This window comes from Canis aureus, chromosome 15, assembly GCF_053574225.1.
Source record: "Canis aureus isolate CA01 chromosome 15, VMU_Caureus_v.1.0, whole genome shotgun sequence".
In the NCBI taxonomy this organism is placed as follows: Eukaryota; Metazoa; Chordata; class Mammalia; order Carnivora; family Canidae; genus Canis; species Canis aureus.
The window spans coordinates 67281879-67304521 of record NC_135625.1 but is presented as its reverse complement, the minus strand read 5'-3'; the positions used below and the strand labels follow the sequence as shown (position 1 = coordinate 67304521).

General features: G+C 59.6%; 1 protein-coding gene across 2 annotated transcripts in view; it reads right to left on the bottom strand.

Annotated features, from left to right (window-relative positions):
- Positions 1–2402: 2402 nt before the first annotated feature.
- ADCY1 (adenylate cyclase 1) overlaps positions 2403–22643 on the bottom strand; it is a 101898-nt gene continuing 81657 nt past the window's right edge. For both annotated transcript variants that reach the window (XM_077850326.1, XM_077850327.1), the window contains 6 exons: positions 18991–19107; positions 18268–18414; positions 17807–17905; positions 13200–13314; positions 11953–12077; positions 2403–9979 (listed from right to left, as the gene is read on the bottom strand). In XM_077850326.1, coding sequence (XP_077706452.1) covers positions 9641–9979; positions 11953–12077; positions 13200–13314; positions 17807–17905; positions 18268–18414; positions 18991–19107 — 942 coding nt within the window. In that variant the 3' untranslated portion in view covers positions 2403–9640. The remainder of the gene's footprint in view (positions 9980–11952; positions 12078–13199; positions 13315–17806; positions 17906–18267; positions 18415–18990; positions 19108–22643) is intronic.

Sequence of the window (22643 nt, the reverse complement as noted above, 5' to 3'; positions counted from 1 at the left end):
AGCTTGTCACTGTGTCAGAACCCGGTTTGAGGGGCTGCCCGCGTTGGGTTCAGGTGACCTGGCTAAGGACATCTGGTTTGTAGACCACTCGCCACGGCAGTCTCAGCACCTGTTGTTTTAAGTTTCTTTTTGCTGCAAAACAAAGGCTCAAAACAGCCTGTGTTTGCCTCGGTTCTGGTGGCTCAGCTACGCCTCTGCCTGGGCTCCTGCAGGGGACGTGCGGCAGGTGCTCATGCGGTGCACCTGGGCACAAAGGGGGACCCCCAACTGCGTGTGGGGGTGCAGGACCCGGGGCCCCGTGCCTTCCCAGGCCTGCCCGGGTGTACGTGGCCGCCTCGGCTTGCAGCCGTGTAGGGTGGGACACAGACCGTCCGTGCTCCAGATCCCCTGCTCGAGGGCCGGCATGGGGTCCAGCGTGCCAGGTGGCAGCTGAGGGCACAAGCAGGGTCACAGCGTCCCCCACTCACAGGTTTGGGGGCTGCGGGCAGCTCCAGAATCGTGTCTTTTGTGCGAGCCTGCTTAGCACGAAGCATCTTATACTAATGTCTACCAATTCTGTTAGAATCCTACAGGCCACTGCGTGGGCTAAAGGGTCTTAGAGTTACGAGCTCCCTGCTAGCTAGCAGCCGGCGGGGCTCCTGGGTGCGGCATCTGAGTGGGCACTCGCTGCAGCTCTGCTAGCTGTGTAATATCCTTTAAAACATATACTAAAAAATAAATTAAAAATAATAAAACAAAACGCAAACTGCCCAGAAGGGGGACATAGTACCTCCGCGTTCTCACCGCGTGCGTCCCTCACGGAGGCTCTGTGGATGTGAGTCTGCCTGTTCCCTGGCGGGTTGTAGCCCTTTCTCGGAGGATTCGATAAATGGCCTTTCTGTTTCTCTGGGGGGGGGGGGGGGTTATGCTCTTCATAAGGACTTTTTAAATTTCTCTACTTTGGGGCAGCCCCGGTGGCGCAGCGGTTTGGCGCCGCCTGCAGCCTGGGGTGTGATCCTGGAGACCCAGGATCGAGTCCCACGTCGGGCTCCCTGCATGGAGCCTGCTTCTCCCTCTGCCTGTGTCTCTGCCTCTCTCTGTGTCTATGAATAAATAAATAAAATGCTTAAAAAAATAAATAAATTCCTCTACTTTGGATTGACTTTGAACTTAGAGATACAACCAGAGGAGCCACGCGTTATGCTTGTGATGACTGATTTTATGTGTCAGCTTGGCTGGGCCACTGCACCCCCCTGTTTGCTCAAACGCCAGTCTAGATAGTCCCGATGTCATGCTGAAGGTACGGTTTTGATGCGATTGACGTGTACATGGACCCTGATTGAAGCAGATCAAGCTCCATCACGTGGTGGGCCGCGTCCAATCAATTGAAGGCCTTAAGAGAAAAGCCTGAGGTTCCGCCCCCCCCCCCCCAAGAGGAGGAGGGATTTCTGCCTTCGGGCTGCCTTCGGGCTCCAGATGTCAGCCTCTCCCTGGGTCTCCACGTACCGCCTGCCCTGCAGACGGGACCTGCCAGCCCCGTGACGGGCCCTCATAGCTGTCACGTGCTCCTACCCCTCAGGATGGCGTGCACCCCATGATGTGTCTGCCGACCTCTGAGGGAAGATGCGGAGCAAGTGGGGGCTGGAAATTCGCCCCGGGTCTCGGGGTTGTCAGAGGAGGTGCCGCCCCGCCCGCCTTCCCTCCCTCCCTGCTGACGGGGCTGGGGCTAGGGCCCTATAGGGTGTGCCCAGCCTGGGCCATACTCTCGCTCTCGTGTTCTGCAGGGTCTGGCCCAGTCCCTCCCCAGGCAGGGAGACACCTGTCCCCTCCCATCTCCTCCCGTCCCCTCTCTTTCCCTCCTGTCCCCTCCCATCCCCAGCAGCTGGTGGTGGGGGGGGGGGGTTGTCCCTGTACCAGTCCTGCTTCTCTTGCCTGCCATGTGGGGGTAGGAGGTGGCTTCCCCGGACATTGGGGGTGTCCCAGTGGGGTGGCCCGGCAAGTCCTTCCTGACACTGCGGTCCAGGGCCTCGCAGCCCCTCCCGAGCCTGGCCCCGACCTTGGCCTGACTGTGGCCCGACCTTGGCCCGTGGAACTTGGCTTTAGGGAACAGCCTGGCTCCACCTGCTGTCCCCCCACCGGCCCCTGCCATCCACCCTTGGTTTCATTCAACCAGGTTCCCTGCCCGGGAGGACACGGCTTGGTCTGAGGACGGCAGGCGGTACGAGTCACCCTCCCGGGGCCCCGGCTGGGAGCAGAGGCCTTCCCCCCGCCCCCGCGGCCGGCGGTGGGTGCAGCAGCAGAGCCCGGCCAGGAGTCCCCCGCACCCACACGGGAGGGGCCCACAGTCTCCCGCAGGCAGGCGTGTCTTCCGCACCCTCCCCCCCTCCACCACCCCGTGGTGCTCGGTTAGGACGACCGCAGGGTTTAGTCAAGCAATTTTTTTTCCCTTTATTTTTGTTAAATAAGATTCCAGAAAGTATAGTGCAAACACTCGGTAGAAAAGTCGCAATTAAGAAATGTACATTCACGTTAACATTTCAGTCCGTTCACTGGTTCGTTAATAAAAATAGGACCAATTATTGGGTGACTTGTCTAGGTCGGACAATCTTGGAAAAGACTGGAAGGAACAGTGTGGGGTTGACATAAAAATAGACCCGTATTGATTATACAAATCTATTGAGAGAAGCCACCCGGTGACAGTGAGCTGCCATCATCTGACCCCGTCACCCGGGTCCATGTCTGGAGAGCTGTTCTCGAGCACTGGCGGGGAGCGTGTCCCCCGGCCCACCTGCCTCGCATCCCCGAGGGCTCGGCCACGCCCAGCCCAACACGGACGGCGCAGGGGCCCACCCGGCCTTTCACGGCGATCACCAAACTCCGGGGGGGTAGGGGGGGTGCTGGGGTTTACCTTCAGCGAGAATGGAAGCTACTCGAGGTGGTGGCGACCGTTACGTCATCTTCCTTGTGCAACACGGCCAGCGGTTGTGCCGTCGTGTGGCCAGCGGGCGGGGGCCCCAGGCTGCGCTGTGTCTCGGGGACGCTCTGCGGCCAGCCGGCAGATGGCCCGAGGCGGGCCTGTCCCTCCCTGCATGTGCATGCTGCGTGTTTACGTTCACGGTGGGCTTCACACACACGGGGTTTCATGGCATGCAATTCTGAGTGCGTGTGGTGTGCAAGCCCGTGGTTTGCACAGGGTGAAGGCAAGACCGCCCCCCGCCCCGGGACTGACACTCGGGAGTGTGGGCTCCTCGGTGTGTGCGAGAAGGGGGGGTGGGCTCCCTCGGGATTCCCGCCACTAGGGACGCTCCCCTGAGACGTGGGCTTCGTGCCCAGGGCCCGGGGGCTGCTGGTGGAGGCAGGAAACAAGTTCTGGCTGCTGGTGGGCCCGTGGCCCGCGCCATGAGGAGCGAGAGCCCACGGACACGGCGCTGCGAGTGGCTGCTCCGCAGACCGTCCGCACAGCACATGCAGCGGCGAGCCCTGGAGGCCCCCCAGGTCTCTCGGGCGGCTGGTCCTGGACGACCCCTCTGTTTAGACCTCAGCTCTCAGCAAACGAGGAGAGCTTCAGAGGTCCGAGCGGAAGAAGCGGAAGGAGCCAGTTTCCTACCAGCCTCCTCAATCCCCATCTTGCCTTCCCCACGTTCTCCGGAAAACCTGCCCTTGGCTGTCCCCCAACCCGCAGGAGGGGACACTGGCCACCCACCCGGGGCCCGGGGCCCGGGGCGTGAGGCACCGGATGGCTGCACCGCCAAGCGAGACAGAGCAGAGACAACCAGCTGCACCCACAGCCTCCCGGGGCCCACGTGCCTCGGGCCTGGGACTTGGGGGCCACTGGGCTCCAGGTGTGCAGGGAAGCGTGTATGGTCTGGGGGCTCCTGGGGGCCCTCGTCGCCCTAGGTGATGCCAGAAGGCCCAGGCAACTGTCCTCCCTGCTGAAGGAGGCTCTGTGCTTTCCCAGGACAGACTGAGGCTGGAAAGTGGGACATGGTGGGGCTCCTGGGGCTGGCCTCCAGGGTCCTGGGGGGACCCACGGTTGGGGAGGCCGAGCCCGGGGCACACCCAGGGGTGGGCTGGGCGGCAAACCTCTCAGAACCAGCCTGCCAGGGGCCCCCCACTGCGGCGGGCCCCCGGGTGCAGACCATCACAACCAACGCAGGGTCGGCAAAGAGCCGCTGAGCACGGTGGAAACCAAGGCTTGGGACAGACAGGCCTGCCACTGTCCCTGCCCTGGGCATGGGTCCCGGCCCCGGCGCTGCGCTGTGGGGCTCGCTCAAGTCATGGCCTCTCTGGGCCTGAGGCCTCAGGACACCGCAGGGGCCGTGGGTGGTGACGGGTGCGCAGGGTGTGGGCGCTCTGTACATGGGTCTCAGTCACGGGGACCACGCGGGAATTCCAGAGGAGCCGCGTTTTCACTGCACATGCGGATGACCACTGGCCTTTCCTGCAGCTTTTGTGCGAACCTGCAGAACCCAGCGTGAGGCAGGGGCCACGCATAGATCTCATAAAGGACTAAAGGGCTGTTTCTAACCCGCCCCCCGCCAGTGGTGGTGACAGGTGGCTGCCCCCGCGGTCAGCACTGACGGCCAACGCGTGCTTCCGGACAACTGAGAACGTCACCCGAGGGGGCCCCCGTCCGTGGACGTCTGCACGGCAGAGGGACAGTGGACATGGCCTGGGGGCGGGGGCTCCAGCGTGGGCCAGGAGCAGCCGCGGGCAGGCCCAGGCTCCCTCCAGCCCTGCCTCCCTGCCTCGGGAATCCCCGCGCCCGTGCCCCCGGCCTCCCTGCCCAGCCTCCACAGGCACCAGAGGCCCAGGCAAAACCAAACTAAAAGCCGCTGCACGAAGGGGAGGTGACGCGCAGCGCCCGACACCCGGCGCCTCTGCGACGAACTGCACACGGGCTCTGGGGGAAACATCCGGACAAGAGCCTTCGCTCCTCGCCGGGGCCGCTGCTGGGCCCGTGGCCACGTCCTGCCCTGGGCTCTCGGGCCGTCCCGCCGAATGCCCACCCAGGGCACTCTGCTCCCTGCACGCTCCCTCCATCTCGGGACACACAACTGCTTTTCACTTTGGTTACGCTAGACCGTGTGCACGTGTCCGCACATGCACCCTTGCACCCTTGCATGTGCACACACAACATGCATCCACACGCCAGATGCATACACGTGCACACCCGCCCACGTCCACACAGACACGTGCACACCCACACGCATCCACATACACGCACACAGGTGCACACACAACACAAGCTCACACACACATGTCCACATAGACCATGTGCACACACATGCACACCCACACGCATCTACATGCACACAGGTGCGCACGCACACCCGCACACGTCCACACAGACCATGCATACACACACATGCATCCATACATGCACACAGGTGCACACGCGACACAAGCGTGCACGCACACCTGCACACGTCCACACATGCGCACACACATGCACACCCACACGCATCCACATACACGCAGAGGTGCACACACAACACAAGCGCGCACACCCCCCCGCACACATCCACACACGTGCACACCCCCTGCATGCGTGCACACCTGCACACACACAAACGCACGTACACACATGCACATATACACGCGTGTGCGCACACACAGCTGTGAGTAAAGCATGTCTCCAGCAGAGCAGTTAGTTTATCTCTGTGAACAGAGCTGGCGGGGAACAGGTGGATTATAACTTTGAAGGAAATCACGAAACGCAGGTGTACGAGTCGTTACCACGAGGCTGTTAGTGAAGTCCAGTCCCAGAATGTGGCCTCTGCTATCAGGTTGACGTCAATGAACCGGCCGTGGCGGTGACCCACGTGCCCCGGCACCACAAGATCGGCGTCCAGCGTGTGCACACACGGGCTGGCTTACGGAGCTGAGGCGTCCCTGGGAGCACCCTGAGGGCGGGGGGCCTGGGGCTGGGCACGCAGGGAGGAGCTAGGGGCCGTGGCCGGTTTGACGGCGCCCTGCCCCGCGCTGCCGGCCACACCAGGCCGCCCCGCCCACTCGGGCACCCTGGCACCCCTACGTTCTCACAGTCGTGGCTGCGAGGCCCCCACCGTCTTCGGTCACAGGGCCTGCCTGTGGCTCCTCCCCACCCACCATCATCATTCTCACAGAATCAGGGACCCCCCCCTGCCCCCCAGGGGCCTGCCAGTCAGCAGCAGCCCCCCACCTCCTAGGTCCATCCTAGCAGAATCCCCGGCGGGGGCTTATGCACGAGGCTGAGCCACGCTGAGCCTTCCTGACCATCCGCCCCTCGCCCTCCGGGACGGGGGGCCTCAGGCTGCCTGATTTCAACCCCCCAGCCTAAGACTCAGGAAGGCAAATGCAAACCCCAAGATACTGTGAAAAGAAAGGTCACATTTCCACGTGCCGGCCAGTCCCCCAGAGGGTGCTGGGCGCAGACTCCCCGCGTGAACCTACAGCTGGGGAGGCGGGGAGGCAGGATGTCCGAGCCTGGGGACGCGGCCATCCGCTCCAGCTTCCGGCCGGCCACCGTTTGCCCCACATTGATTTCACCAAACCAAACATTTTGAAATCCACTGCCTCTGAGAAGATTGATTTTTTGATTTTTTTTTTTTTTTTTTTTTTTTGCTTTGTTAGTTTCGTCATGTTTTTAATTGAAGCCACTATAAAATTGGGTCAGGTCAGTTTCCGGGGTGACCTTCTACAGCGCTGACCGGAGCTAGCAGTGCTCAGAGGGCTGTTTGGTGCACGGCGGGCGCACGCCCCCTTCCTGACCACTGGGCGCCAGCAGGTGCACGTTCAGGAGGCAGCTCCCTCTCAGGCCCTGCCACACCGGGAGGGGCCGGCGGGACCCTGACTCAGGGAACTACAAGGACACACGCTGGAATGCACACGGGTCCGGGACAAATGCACAAGGCCGCTGGGACCCTTCCTCCTCGAGCCGCAGGACAGAGTGGGGGTTTCCTACCACTTCCGGGGTGCTGATGGGACGGGAGCACCGCAAGCCTATCGGGGGAAGCAGCATGTGGTGTCTCCGTCTGGGTCCTGTCCAGGCGCAGAGCCTGCACGCCAGGCAGGTTACCACGGAGGACGGGCGTCCTGGTCCCAAGGCACACCGCACCCCGCGGACACGTGGACATGGGGTTCAGAGGGTCACAGATGTGCACAGAGCTAGGCCTTCCTTGCCTCTCCCCTTCCTCGCCCCAAGGGTGACCCGAAGCACACCCCATGGAGGGAGGTGCCTGCGCGGGGTCTACAGGAGGGGCCGGGGCCCCCCGCAGCATGGCTGACCTCAGGCAAACCCCGTGCACATGGCTTGTGTTGGAATTAACGCATCTGCTTTGGACCAGGCTTGTCTCCACAGTTCAGTTAGTTATTGCTTCTAGTGACAGAAGGTGTCTGGAAGCCCTGGTGGCTCTGGAGTCTGCAAACCCGCAGGCTCCAGGCGCCTGGCCCGTGGGGGCTCACCCTGCAGGACGCAGACCCCAAGCAGCCCGGAAGGCCCCTGGAAGCGTCTGGAAGGTCGGAGCCGCCTCCTACTCTACTGAGGTTGGACATAAGCAGCACACTAGGGTGGCCGAGGGACATGCAGGCCCCCCCCAAAGTGCCGGGGCCTCCGCACGCTGGGATGTGGCCCCCTAGGAACGTCATACATCTGGGTGAAGCGTGCCATTTGCACGGGGGTCAGGCTGTTCTCAGTTTTGGTGGGAGTGAACAGGTGCCACTTGAAACAGTGCACTATTTACAGAGTGTCTTAAATCATTTAGACAGAACCCTACTCGACAGGCTAACGTCTGTCCGCAAACGCTGTACAAGATCAAAAATAAATAAGGCAATATCATACAGTCTCATCACAAAGAAAGAGGAAGACGTCGTGCACCCGACCCCGAGGAACACTATAGCAGCTCCCGCGCCCTCGGGGTCGGCAGGGCCTGGACTGCTGATGACACAGGTGGAGGCTGGGGCCTCGCCACCATGGGAGGCTCCGGAGCTCCTGCTTCCATGGACCCCGGGTCCGGGCCCGGCGGGCAGGGCTGGGGGGCCGCTGAGAGTCTCACGGGCGTCCACATGCTCCCGGTGTCTGCGGCATGTGTCTGCGGAGCCACCAGACCTCCCGTGGCTCGTGGCCAGGTCCCTGCACCTCTCAACAGCAACCTCATGCTCGGGCCGTCCTGACCACCCTGCCTCTGTGTCCACTTCGAGGGGACAGGTGGCCCCAGACGGCGCAGGACCCTGCGCCCAGCTGGAGACCCGTTGCCTCCATTCCACCTATAAAGTCACCCTTGCCACGTGACAGCACGTCCACGGGATGGGGGCCACGGTGCCGTCCACCGCCCCCCTGCGCTGCCCCGGCTGGAGGCTAGGCCACCACTAGCTGGCGGGCGCCGGGTCTCTGGGCCAGGTCCTCAGCCCTGCAGCCCATGGGCCACATGCTCACAGGACTCCTGAGATGACTCGGTTTCCTCTGGAGGACTCACGCCAGGTCACTAAAGGCTGTGGGGGGCGTTGGCTGGGCCGCGGAGTCCTTCCCAGTGTGGTCACGGCCGTCGCTGGCCCAGCGCAGAGCCGTCTAACCCACCCGCTTCCGTCCTGAGTCCCATACCGCTGGCCTGTCCACGCACCCCCGGCGGCTGGCCGAGCTGGCTGCCCTGCAGAAGCCCCCGCCTGGCAACACGGGCCCCCGGGGAGGATGGCACGCCTCCCGGGCCCACGCGGGAGCAGCCCAGGGCCATCCTGGGGGCTCAACCAGAGCGAGCCCAGCCCTCCCTGGGGGCCACGCTGCCGTCCTCCCTGGGTCGGGGTCTACGGCCTGTCCTCCCCGTCCTTCCCCATGCCGGCCACCGCCCTGAGGCCCTAGCAGCACATCCCTGGGTCTGCACCTGTCGCACAGGAGGCCCCCGGAGCTCCCAGAGTCACCTGCGGCGCACCCCCTGCAGACGCAGCCCCAAACTCACTCTGGAATCTTCTGCCCTGGGGAAGCCCTCTCTCGGGCATGAGGTTCGCTTGCGTCAATCCACGCGGGCGTGCGCTGTTGTGAGAAGAGCAGGGGCCCGAGAGGCCGGGCGGGACAAGGATGGTGGCACTGCCCGCCGTTCCTCCCCCAGCGAGGGGGGCCAGGGTCTGCGGGGCCGATGCCATCCGGGGTCGAGGGCAACGCAGAACGGCGGGCAGAGCAGGATGCTGGTCGTGACACGGAGGCGCGGCTTGGGACCCCAAGAATTCCAGAAGACCTGCCTCTGGCTCTCAGCAAACACGGGTCCCGAAGGAGGCCGGCGCCCCCGTCTGTGCAGCGGGGCTTCTCTGTTCCCACCGAGTCGCTCGTCACAGAGCCAGCCCCCCGCCCCCGGCTGCCGCAGCCCACACGCAGGCCTTGCTCCCGCTCTCCCGGCCACGGCTCCACGGCTCGGCGGAACCGAAGCCAGCAGCTGCAAAGGATGTTCTCAGGGTCTCAACGTCAGACGCCGAGCCAACCCCACGGAAGACAGGACCAAGCCGGCACGGTCCCCTGAAAGCCTCAGCATCCAGGCGGGCAGGGCTCCCCCTCGCCCGTCACTGCCCGGCTGCTTCGGGTCACGCCCGGGCGGCACCCCTTCTGCGGCCCAGCGTGGCCCCTGGCCCTGCTCCGTGGGCCGGGCTGGTCCCTGCTGGAGCGCCTCAGCCCCAGCAGCCGGCGTGGGTTCCGCTAAGCCTCCTTCCCCGCTGCTCTGGGGGGCAGGTGCTGGCCGTGGGGGCATGGGGGAAGCCCCGAGCCCTGCAGAGCCCCCAGCCCAGCTCGGACCGGGAGGCCGGCCATGGGGGCCACCGGGGGCGGGCCCGTGGCCAGTCTGGCCTGGAGGCCGGCTCGCCCGTAAGCGCACATCTTCCGCTCTGCGCCCAAGGACCTGGCCTGGGAGCCGTTCCCATCAGTCCGGCCTTCCAGGAAGTACGTAAGCATCTCGCCCTTGCCTTTCACGCTGACCTTCCCGCGGCACACGAAGCGGTACGTGCCCCTTCGCAGCAGCCGGTGAACCTCCTCCGTCACCTGCAGCAGAGGAAAGCAAGCGAGCGTCCCCCGGGGTCAGCAGGGGGCGACCCCAGGGGCAGGGCCACATAGCAGGTCCCTCCTGCACCCCCCGCGGCCTGTCCCCAACATCAAAGAGCGCCAGGGGACCCCAGGGCTGAGCCAGGGAAAGCAGCGCTCTCCGGGGGCGGGGGCTGGGGCGCCGCGTGCACGGCCAGGCTGGACGGGGCACGGAGAATGTGGCATCAGGCCAAGTGTGGGCCCCGTGGTGCCCCAGAGCCCAGCCAGAGCCCCGGACAGGGAGGAGCAGGACAGGCGAAGCTTTAGCGCTAACATCGGAGCCTCCCATTCGCTCTCACTTCTTGCAGGAAAGAGCCAAATGTCTAGCTTGGGCCCAGCAGAGCAGGGACGCGTAAGCGCAGCAACGATGGGGGTGCTCCTTAACACGGGGAGGGGAATGCGTGGGGGCGCAGAAGGGGTGGTCTCAGGGCCAGGCGGCAGGCAGACCGGGGGCCCCGGCGGAGGGACCGCAGCTTCCCCAACTGACAGGTGTCTGGCGCGCTCCCACCGGATGCTAACACCAGGGCCGAGGCAGGGGCAAGGCGCCCCTTCTGCACAGAGCTCCCCTGACGCGGTCCTCTGCGGACAACGGGGCTTTCGCGGGACAGCGGAGTGCTTTGTCCCTCGGGGTCCAGACACAGACACGCGGGGACACGGCGGCGTGGGGCGTGGGAGGGACTCCGCCCAGCACGCAGGGTGGCCTCCAGGGGGTCACGGGGCTTGTGGGACCCCGTGAGGCAGGCCCCTGGGTCAGTGTGGGCACACGGGGCCATGGTCGCCCAAAGCACCCTGTGGATCTCCCTACGCTCTTCCCTCCACGCAGGGACCTGCACACAGGGGCGTGGAAGGCCGGTCCCTGCGGTGTGGCAGGAGGACGGGAAGACCCGAAGGGGACATGGGGTGGGCACGTGGCTGGAAGCCCAGCACCTGGGGGGAGGCCAAGGCCGTGAGGGGGCCACACCTCAGGGAACGGCCTCGGGAGCCACAGTGGACAGCCCGGTCCTGAGCAGGGGAGGGGCTCGCTGGAATCCGAAGTTGGAAACTTGTAACTTCCATGTGGGCGTGGTTGGTGGCCGGCTGGAGGGTGAACGGGGCTTCGCCAAGGTCCCCGGACACGGAGGCAGGGCCGGGACTGGACACATGGACCCAGGAGAGCTGGGGGCCCGCACCCGGGGTTCACGCAGGTCTCGGATGACCTTGCCAGGCCTCAGGGCAGAGGAGTCCAGTGCTCACAGAGCGCCCTGCATCGACCATCCCAGCCCTGTGGGTCCCAAGAGCCCAGCCGCGGCCACACTGGGGGGGTGGATAGGCCCCTTCTTCTCCCAAGGCCCCCAGGCCTGCTGTGTGCGCCCCTACAGAGCCAGGTTCACGGAGCTGGGAGGTCCTGAGGGCTGCCCACACCTGTGCAGGCTGGGGGGCAGCCCCAGTCCTGGAGCCTGGGGGGCTGGGGGGGTGCTACAGGGTACGAGGGCTGCCCACACCTGTGCACAGAGGAAGGGGCAGCCCCAGTCCTGGAGCCTGGGGGGCTGGGGGGGGTGCTGCAGGGCATGAGGGCTGCCCACACCTGTGCACGGTGGGGAGGGGCAGCCCTGGTCCTGGAGCCTGGGGGGCGGGGGGGCCCCATACAGGGCGAGAGGGCTGCCCAGAGGCTCCCAGCCCAGCAGCGCTGGAAACCCAAGGAAGCCGGTCCATGTAAGGTGGGCAGGGTCCAGGATGCCGGGCGGCTCCCTGCCGTGACAGGACCCCAGCGCCCGCCGCACCTGGCCTCTGCACAGGGCCCACCCCGCGGCCACGGGCACAGCAAGGAGTACTCAGGCGGACGCCGGCCTAGCCTGCGAGGTGTCCCTGCCGCGCAGCAGGTGGCGGGGAAGGGAGCCCGGGCTGGCCCTGCCCCCGCCTGCAGGCCGGCACCGCGGGCACTGCCAGGAGCTCACCTGGATTCTGCCCTGAACGCCGGTGCTGTCCATCCGACTGGCCACGTTGACCGTGTTTCCCCAGATGTCGTACTGTGGCCTTCGGGCCCCGATCACCCCGGCCACCACAGGGCCCACGTTGATGCCTGGAAGACAGCCGCGGAGTGCCGTCAGCAGCCGCCCCTCCCGGGGTCGTGGATTCCCAGGGTCCCCAAGCACAGAGCCCCTCCCGGAGCGGGGACCCACCACGCTGGGAAGAGGCCTCTGCGCCCACACAGAGCCCCGGGCTCCCGGCACCGTCCTGACCCGCACTCATGGTCCCGTTTCCTGGAACAGTGGCCCCGCGCGGAGCCTGCTCTGGGAGGCCTGTAGGACGGCAGCGTGCAGCCCGCAGGCCCCTTCTAGAAGGGACGGTCGCTCCCAACGGTTTCCCAGGCTGCGAACCCGCAGGCGTTCATCGTGTGCAGCCCAGAACTGTTCAGTCTTTCGGGATGCTCCCACGTGGGGTGCAGAAGCCCCCTTCTGTTTACGAGACCTGCCTTGCAACGGGGCTCCCCGGCCCTGCTGACGCCACGCAGTGTCCCCGTTCTGTACCTGCGCAGACTTTTCTGGGCTAGCCCGGGGATGCTAGTGCTCTCAGTCACTGGCATGGTCAGCGGCCCAGACCCCACAGTGAGGGGGGGCGCTGGGGCTGACCCGGGACGGGACAGGAGCCCGAGGGGCCACTCCCCCCGCGTCTGCTGGGGCACGGACCCCGCAGAGCCTGCCTGCTGGCTGGAAGGGCCTGCGCTCACAGCCGGACGGATCCCGCCGCAGGGGGAGCAGCATCTGTGTCTCCCGACACGTGGAGCTCCAGCCCGAGGACAGGCCGGAGGGCGGCACTCGGGGGATGGGCACCAGGACTCAGCTGTGCTCAGCCCCAGAGCACCCCTCACTCCGGCCGACCCCCACTCTGGCCAACCTCACACTCAGTTCTTAGGTTTTTTTCTGAATTTAGAACCACCACAAGCACCCACTTGGGAGCACCCTCCTCCAGCCACACGTGGACTCCGGTGTTTCTAGGGCACCCCTTTGGGTCCTAAGACCTAGGTGCCAGCTTCCAGAGGCAGCGGTCCCTGCGTTTCCAGGCCTCCCCCGCCCCCCAAGGCCTGAGCCTCCTTCCTGGGACCCAGACGTTGGTGGCGGGGCGGGGGGGGGGTGGGCAGGGGGTTTGGTGGGGGCACGTGGAGGCCACCGGCCCGGGTGGGTGGGAGCCCGCAGACACCTACCGACGCGGAGCACGAAGTCGTTGTAAGACTGGTAGTTGATTTCATCCAGGACGTCGAACATCTCAATGGCGAAGTCCGCCAGCGTGCTGAGGTGGGAGGAGATGCACTTCTTTGCCTGCACACGAGCGGACGGAGGTTACCACGGGGCGTGTGCGAGGGCAAGTCTGGGGGCTGGGGACACTCGGCAGGTGCCCCGCCGTGCCCCCGGGGCAATCAGGGACCTGACCCCACATGCACGACAGCGCCCACCGCCCACGGGCTGGGTGCCCGCCTGGCATCAGCCCCTGGACGCACTGGACCCCACTGTGGGCAGGGGTGAGGGGTGGGGGCAGCCACGGTGAGCGACACCAGGCGCCACGGCCGGCCTGTCGGGGTCCAGTCTCCCCACACATGGAGCCCGAGGCTCTCACGACTTTGTGCTATTAGCACGGCCTCTCGAGTGTAAAACGACGACGACCGTCCACTTTTCCCTTTTGGCAGGAGCCCCGCAGGCTGCCCTCCCTCACTCAGGCCCCCTCCTGACCCCCTCCTGCATCAGGAGCTTCGGTAACCGTCAAAGCGCCCCCAGTGACCCACGGGGTAAGTCCGCAGGGTACACGAGGCCTCGCTGCGCGTGTGTACATCCCGTGCGTTCCCACAGAGGCAGGATTCCCTGCACCCACAACCGTAGTTTAACACAAAGCAGCTCCACTGCCCGCCCCTGGTGCCCAAGCCCGCGTGTTTGTCCCCCGCCCCTGGCACCCCCGGCCCCTGAGCCTTCTGCTGTGTCTATAACTGTACCTCTTCCAGAATGTCCCATAAATGGAATCCTAGAGTATCAGCCTTTTCAGGTGGGCTTCTCGCCTCAGTGACTCGCACCCCAGGCCACTCCACAGCTTTTCCGAGCTCCCTCCTGGTTAGCGCCAAGTAACGTTCCCTTTCTGGATGGGCCACAGTGGGTCGATCATCTGCTCACCCAGCGAAGGGCATCCTGGTTGCTGGCGAGCTCCGGCGATCACGCATAGAGCTGCTGTGAACATCCACATCAGGTGCTCACGCGGGCACGGGGGGTCGCCTCCTGGGGTAAATGCCAAGGCGCGTGGCCGCAGGATCGCACGGTAAGAGGATGTTTAGCTCCGGGAGAAACGGCCAGCCTGTCCTCTGGGTGCCCCCTCGGCATCCCCACAGCAGTGAGTGCTCCGGCCCCTCCACGTCCTCGCCAGCCCGGAGCGTCCTCGCCAGCCTGGGGCGTCCTCGGGGCTCTGGGTCTGGGCCCTTCCGGTCCTTCATCTGCATTTCCCCGATGACACGTGATACAAAGCATCTCTGTATGCTTCACTCGTCCCATGCACCTTCTTCAGCTCTTTTGCACACTTTTTAATCGGGTGGTTTGTTTTCTTACTTGTTGCATTTTAAGATTCTCTGTACATTTCATTCTTACTTTTTTTAAGTCGGCTCCACACCCAACGTGGAGCCCAATGCAGGGCTTGAACTCACCACCCTCAGATCAAACCCTGAGCTGAGATTAAGAGTCAGACACTTCGCCAGCTGAGCCACCCAGACACCCCAGGAGTTCTTTCTGTATTTTAGGTCCAAGTCCTTTACAGAATTTTAAATTCTTAATTACATCCAACATAACCATGTTTTCTTCCATGGATCATGCCTTTGGGGTTGTATCTAAAAACTCATCAAGGTCACCTACATTTCCTCGTAGGTTATCTTCTAGATGTATGATACATCTGCTTTGACGTGGAGGTCTGTGACCCATTTTGAGTTGATTTCACACATCTTGCATTAACATCTATCTAAACATGGAGAGACGTGCAGCTGTCCCAGCACTGTTCCCTGAAGGCTGCTGTTGCTCCACTCGCTCTTCCGCCAGAGATCCGTTGCCTCTACTGGTGGAGGGTCCCCGTCTGGGCTCTCTACTCGGTTCCACCGATCCAGTCGTCTCTTCTTCCCCGACACCACACCGTTGATCACGGCACCTTTCCATTCGACCCTGAGGTCGGCGGGATCGATCCTCCGACTCCCTTCTCTTTCTGCTGTACTACGTTACCCTACTCCGGGTCTTCCATCTCCGTGTGATGTCAGACTACAGGGTTTTTGTAGATGTTCTTTATCCAGTTGACAAGGTTTCCGTTTGCACAGTTTGCTCACTTGTATTCAAAAAATTATCATTTTTTTTTTTAATCAAGTATGAGCGTTGGATTGGTCAATGGTTGTTCTGCATCAACTGACATGATCACACGATCTCTCTTCTCTAACCTGTTGATCTAGTAGATTTCAGTAACTTTTTTAAATGTTATACCAGCCTTGGCGTCTTGAATGAATCCACCTTGTGTGTAGTCTATTGTTCTTTTCATACAATGTTGGATTCAACCGGCTAATGATTGCTGAGGACTTACACGTCTCTACTCGTGAGAAATACTGGCCTGTGATCCTCCTTCCTTGTCATTCCTTTATCTGGTTTTCATGTTACCGTAATACTGGACTCACAGAATGAGTTAGAAACTTCTGCTTTCCGGAAGAGATTTTGGAGAACCGCTATAGTTTCTTCCCTAAATGTTCAGTGAAACATTCCTGTTCTTCCTCCAAACATGCTGTTTTGGAAGGTTACTAGTTATTGATGCAATTTCTTGAATAGATATGGGCCTGTTAAGATTTTTTACTTCCCCCTTGTCAGAGTTTTGGTAGGTTGTGATTTTCGGGGCATTGGTCCATTTGATCTAAATCATCACACTTGTGGGCACAGAATTATTCCTTTTTTTTTTAACAGAATTATTCCTAACATACCTTTTCATCCTTTTATTGCGCATTGGTTCAGTACAACTGGCCCGACTTTCATTTCTAATATTAGTAACTTGTTTTTTTTCTCATTTAGCATAGCTAGAAATTATCAACTTATGGGTTTTTCAAACAGCCAGCTTTTAGTTTCATTGATTTCCTTTTTTTAAAAAGATTGTATGTATGTATGTATTTATTTATTTAGAGCATGAGTGGGAGGAGGGGCAGGGGCAGAGGCAGAGGGAGGATTTCAAGCAGACTCCTCACTGAGCACAGAGCCTGATGCAGGGCTCGATCTCACTACCCTGAGATCATGCTCCGAGCTGAAATCAGGACTCAGACTCTTCACTGACTGAGCCACGCAGGCGCCCCATCATTGCTTTTCTTTAATACTTGCTTTCAATTTCATTAATTTGTGCTTCCCCTCTCCCATGCTTATCAGAGGCTTATACTGTTCTTTCTGTAGTTTCCTAAAGTGGAAGCTTACATGGTTGATTTTGGATCGTTCCTCTTTTCTAATATATGACTTCAACAACATAAATTTCCCCCTAAGAGCTGCTTTTGCTGCATCCCACAGACCTTGATAAACTGCATGTTCATTTAGTTCAAAACATTTTCAAAACTTCTAATATTTCTTCTTTGATTCATGTCATTTAGACAAGTGTTGCCTGATTTCCAAATATTCTGGGATTTACCAATTCTTTCCCTATCAACAGATGTCTAGTTAAATTCCATTCTGTTCTGAGAACATACTTTACAAGATTTCAACTGTTTTAAAGTTGTTGAGGTATGTCTCGGAGCCCAGAATATGCTCTATCTTGGTAAAAGCTCCACATGAGCTTGAGAAGAATGTGGGTTCTGCTGTTGTTGGATGAAGCTGTCTGCAGATGCCAATTCTATCTAGGTGCTTAATGATGCTGTTCACACTCCAACCACCTTTGCAGATGCACAGCCCACGGGATCTGCCAATTACTAAGAAGGGTGCTGCAGTCTCCAACTATAAGAGTGGGTTCATCTAGTCCCACTCATGGTTCCATCTGTGTTTTACTTTGTGTATTTTGACACACTGTTGTTAGGTGCATGCATGTTGAAGACTGTTACATCCACCTGGAGAACTGACTCCTTTATCATTCTGTAGTCTCCCTCCCTTTATGTGTCTGATAATTTTCCTTGACCTGAAGTTTGCTGCATCTGAAATTAAAATTGCTACTTGAATTTTGTTTTATTAGCGCTAGAACGGGACCTCCTTCTACATCCTCCATTTTTAAGGTATCTGTGTCTTTACATTTAAAAGGTATTTCTTGCGGCAGATACAGTTGGGTCTTGTGGTTTTGCCCACTCTGTCTCTTTTAATTGGCATATTTACATTCGCATCTAAAGTAATCATTGATATAGTCGGATTAGTACCTCTTGTATTTGTGACCGTTTTCCATTCATTGCATTTCTTTTTACATCTTCCTTTCTTTCCCCGCCTCTTTTTTAAGGGGCAACCTGAGGACTTTATTCACAGTTCTGCACTGGGGGAGGGGAACACTCCGTGGTGCTGAGCTGGCAGGACTGGGGTGCAGCTGGTGGGGAGGAGGCAGGGCTGGTGAGGAGGGGATCAGTGGGGCGGGCAGGGCAGGGCCAGAGGAGGCCCCCGGGACAGGCCTCGTGCTGACTTTCCCTGGGAGACTGTCTGGAGAAAGCTGGCCCCTGAATGGACAGCCCACAGGCCACTGCCCTGACCCAGTGCTGTGCTGACTGGGGCTCAGAGCAGGGAATCTGCCCAGAATCTCAAAGAAGCTTGGGACAGAGCTGAGACCCAGTTCCTGAGCAGCAAAGCCCTGGATAGCACTCACCTTGGTCCCGGTTGTGGGTGCCAGCCCCACCGCAGCCATGTAGGTGCTCCCGATGGTCTTGATCTTCTCCAGGTCCTTGTAAAAGTCTTTGTCCATGAGCTTTGTTTAAAACACAAAAGTGTTAAATGTGATGTAACATCTGAGAGAAGCCACTGCAGGAGCAACCCCAGCACAGAAGAGTCTGTTCTGGGAAGCAGAGGGTCTCTTCTGTTGTGGGCACCAGACAAGGTCGAGGCTGATGTGAGGGGCACCAGCAAGGGCGTGGAAAAGAGGTAGGGGACGGAGGCCAGCACCCACCACCAGAACTCAGTGCCTGCAGGCCCTTCTCCATGGCGAGGATCAGTTTGGACCCCCAAGGGGACCGAATGCATGTGCTTCCTCCCAGCAATGTGTGCGGGGAATGTGCCACATTCCAGGGCACCATTCAGGAGTGGTCCTCAGGGGACGGCCGGCACCCTCACCTCGTCAAAGTCAGCAATGATCTCATTCAGGAGGCGCAGACACTCCACGCCCATGTTGTTGCCATCCAGCTCGATGTAGAAGTCGTCAAAGTTGGGGATGGAGGCGAACATGACGCCCACCTGCGAGTAGGACTGGTAGTACAGGTCCTGGAGGCAAAGGTCAGGTCAGCGGCGTGCCAGGCAGCGCGGCGGGTGCGTGAGGGGGCGGCAGGGAAGGACCGGGGCCTGCCGAGCTACCCCGGCCAGCGGGAGGAACAGGATGCCCTGGAAGCTATGTACGGTCAGAGACGGCCAGCCTGAGCCTTGGGCTCTGCACCTTTAGGATCTAAACTGCTGACTGAGCCTCTTTATTTTGGAGTCAGCATTAGTGGGTCCCGCTCTGTGGGTGGTTGCAGAGCTTCACTCAGCAGGCCGCCCGGCTGGCCCGAGCACGGGTCCCCGGAAGCCCATTCTCCCCCATGTGGGGTGACAGGCGCTCTGCTCTCTCCCGGGACAAGGACTTCCTTGCCCTGGAGCCTCCTGAGGTCTGGCCCCTGCCTGCTGCCCGTGGAGCCCACTCAGCCTCGGTGTGGCCCGGGCTCAGCAACAGCCATGCTTTGCAATCTTAAGCAGAGAAGTGGGGGGCACGTCCCTCTGGGTGGGAGCTCCAGCCACAGGCCTGTGACCCCCCTCCGCCCTGGGGGCAGCTGCTCGGTGGGGCGGGAGCCAGGAGCAGGTGCTCACCATGTTCCGGGGGTTGGACATGAGGAAGTGCTGAGCTACGTGGGCCGGCAGGAGGTTGAAGAGAATCCTCTTGTTGTCCAGCTTCACCCTCTCCATGTCATCCCTCTCTTCCTCTGCCTGGGGGACAGACCCTCCGTCACCCACCGGCTTCTTCCCCTTGCTCGTTACTCCCAATGGCCGCCTCTCCCAGACCAGGCTGAGCACGTCCCCAGCCCCTTCCAGCCTGGCCTTGCGTGGGCATCACCTGGTAGCAGAACCAGCAGTCCAGCCAGGCTCCCACCTTGAGCTTTGATGGGGCTCCTCAGCCCCTCCCTCCCGGGTGGCATCTGACGCCCTGGACTGCCTTTCCCGGGCCTGCTGAGTCAGCTCAACCAGACCTCTGGCCCCTGACGTCTGCCCTTCGTATTTCTCTCTGCTGGCCCTGATCTGCTCCTCGGCAATGAACCCCACCTGCCTACGCTGCACCTGTCCCCTGGCTCTAAATGACATCTGCCTCACCACTGTTAGCGAGGGCCATGAATTACCTTTCCTACAGCACCCAGGTCTTTCCAATCATCCAAACTAAACTCCAAGGGTGCTGATCCCTGGTCTACAAGCCGCCTCTTCACCCCCCAGAGCTCCTCTTCTCCAGGCAGAGCGGCTACATCATTGTCACAGGGATCCAGAGGAGCCACAGATTTCTGGGTAAGTCCCCACCCTGATCAGCTGTAACCTCCACAGGACAGGTAATGGGGGGCTCCACTCCATTTCTAAAGTACACTCCCCACCACCTTCTGGGACCCAGACACCTGTAGCAGCTCTGAGGCACGAGCCTGCTCCCAGGTCATGCTGCCCCCCAGGCAGCCCCTGATGTGCCCTAGAACATTCATGGGCACTGCCACTTGTGTCAGTCACTCAGGATGCCCACAGCCAGGCAGGCAGCCCCATTTCCTCTAGAATCTCCCCACTTCCAGCAGGATTCACATCCTGGGCACTGAGACAGGGAGACCTGTGGGGACCTGGGGTTGGGAACAGATGCAGCACCAATGGAGCTCGGCTGGGTATAGGCTCATGGGAGCAGGGGGCGAAGGCCAAGGGGGTCCCGTGGCTATGCTGCTGGGGAGGTGAAGGTCCTCTGAGCCTCAGGGCCTTGCACAGAGTAATGAAACCAGCATCCACAGCTCCGCCCATGAGCTGAAGCAACCAGAGGGCCATTGGTCATTCACTCTAGCTCCCAAACCTGGCCCCCAGCCTGACCTGAGAGAGGCCATTTGAGGAACATTTCAAGGGCTGCATCAGCCCTGTGGACACTGGCCTTTAGGGGTGCTAACAGTGGCAGAGCGATGCCTCATCGGGAGCCTGCAGCCTGGTGATCAAAGCTGGGGCTTGGAGGCCCCACTCCGCACTTCCTGTCTTGCATCATGGCCAGGTGACATGCCCCATCTTCCTCATCATAAAGTGGATGGAAGGTCCTCAGTTTTAGGGCCCTGCTCTTACTTATCAAGGCTTTGGAGCATGTTTACTACCTGCTAAGCCTGGAACCATCCGCTCCTATTAATTCAGTACAACATCTACCAGTTATAGTGAGAAGCAGTGACTCCCAGAGGCAGAGCTGCAGAAGCTTGGCCTGAGGAGGAAGATGCATGGACCATAGGGGAGGGCGCAGCCAGGATGAGGGGCCCGGTCAGCAGCCCTAGGCCTCCTCTGGGGGGCTGTGCTGGGAAACCACCATGGGTGGTCCACTGGTCCATTAGTTATCAAGGAGCCTGGCGATGGGATGGGCTTCATCCTCCTCCTCACAGCATGCAGTCAGGCAGCAGGGGGCACAGGAGAAGGAGCCCAGAAGCTACAAGACCCGGTGGAGATGGGCTAAGCTGTCCTCTGTGGAAGGGAGGCTGCGGCCATGGGAGAAATGGAGGCATCAGAAAGAAGCCAGGAACCCCTCCTAGGAGCATGCAATTCATTACCTGTCAACGGGTGTGCAATGACTGACACAAAAGAAAGTTTTTTACAGGATAAGATAAAGACAAAGTAAATATTTTTAAGATGGCAGTTTTATTTGCTAATGGCACTAACCATTTTGCTCTCCCCAAAATATTGTCAGTGTTGAAGAAAGCAACGTAAGTGAATGCACTTCAACTGTGTAAAATAAAAGAATCTTGGTTTATCATTTTGTGATCAAAAACTTTAGTTCAAAATTCATTTTCTTTCCACTGACTTAGAATTCACTGACATCCATAGCAAATCAGGGAGGAAAAACCGTTGTCTGTTTTTCAATCCATCCACAGATGCAAAGGTCTATGTTACATGATGGATAAATGTCCATCTTCTTACAAGTTAAGCAGAAGACGGACGCCTGGGTGGCTCAGTGGTTGAGCATCTGTCTTTGGCTCAGGGCATGATCCTGGAGTCCTGGGATGGAGTCTCACATCGGGCTCCCTGCAGGGGGCCTGCTTCTCTCTCTGCCTGTCTCTCATGAATAAATAAATAAATAAAATCTTAAAAAAAAAAAACAAGTTAAGTAGAAAAAGTTGTATTGTGATATATTTAACAAATAAGAGGAACACCCAGTGAAATTCTCGTTTTTGTAAGATTTTCCTAACCAGCCAGGAAACTCTAAGTGTTGGTGAGAAAGAGCTGGTGTAGCTGACACACACTATTCCTGCCAGCACATGAGAGATAAAACCAACACCCATTCTCAAGCTGTTCCCTCTGCAGCAGAGCTTCTTTCAAAAGACATTTCCCTTCTCATACATCAAAATCCAACCCTGAAAAAAAAAAAAAATCCGACCCTGGACATTAAGGGAAAGAATGTGGGAGCTGACATCTCAGAAAGTACTTCCCAGGGTGCACTTACAGTTACGTGGCACCCGAAGAGGGGCTCGCAGGCTGGGGCCACTGTCTCTCCATCAATAGAACAGAACAAAACAGCATAACCTGATGGATCCCAGGTCTGCTGGCATAGTGACCAGTGGGCTAGATGTGCTGTGACTATCACCATGACTCCCATAAAATGCTGCAAAGATTTCTAATTTAACCAACCAGACCAGCACACCCCTCCTAGTGCCTGGAATGAAGGACATGCTCACTCAAAATGAACAGCCCATCATGCTCTTTCTGGGAAGTGACATCCCTGCATCCTCCTGGAAGTGACATCTGGCTGGAGGCAGATGGTCACTGCCAGCTTATTCCTCAAATAGTAGGAGAGTGCATTTCTTAATTTCCAGAACACTCACTATGAACAGAGCTGCTGATGCTGCACTAGCATCCTCCGGAGAAAAGAACCAACAGAATATATGCAGACACAGGAAGAGATTACCAGGACTTGGCTCACAAGATCATGGAGCTGAGCAGTTCCACCTTCTGCTGTCTGCAAGCCGGATGGCTAGGAAAACAAGTGGTGGTTCCTGTCCAAGCCCAAAGGCCTGAGGACCAGGAGAAACAAGGGCAGAAGACCAATGTCCCAGCTCAACCGTGCAGGAGGAGGTGCTGGAATCCAGCTCTGCCTTTTTGTTCTATTAAGGCCTCAACTTGAACTTATCTAGGTCCCAAAAAAGGGATCAAAATGATATTTATGGCATAAAAAAATACTTAGTACCCAGAAACTAAAATTCACAATCCATAACATCTAACTAAAAATTAGCAGACAGGGATCCCTGGGTGGCGCAGCGGTT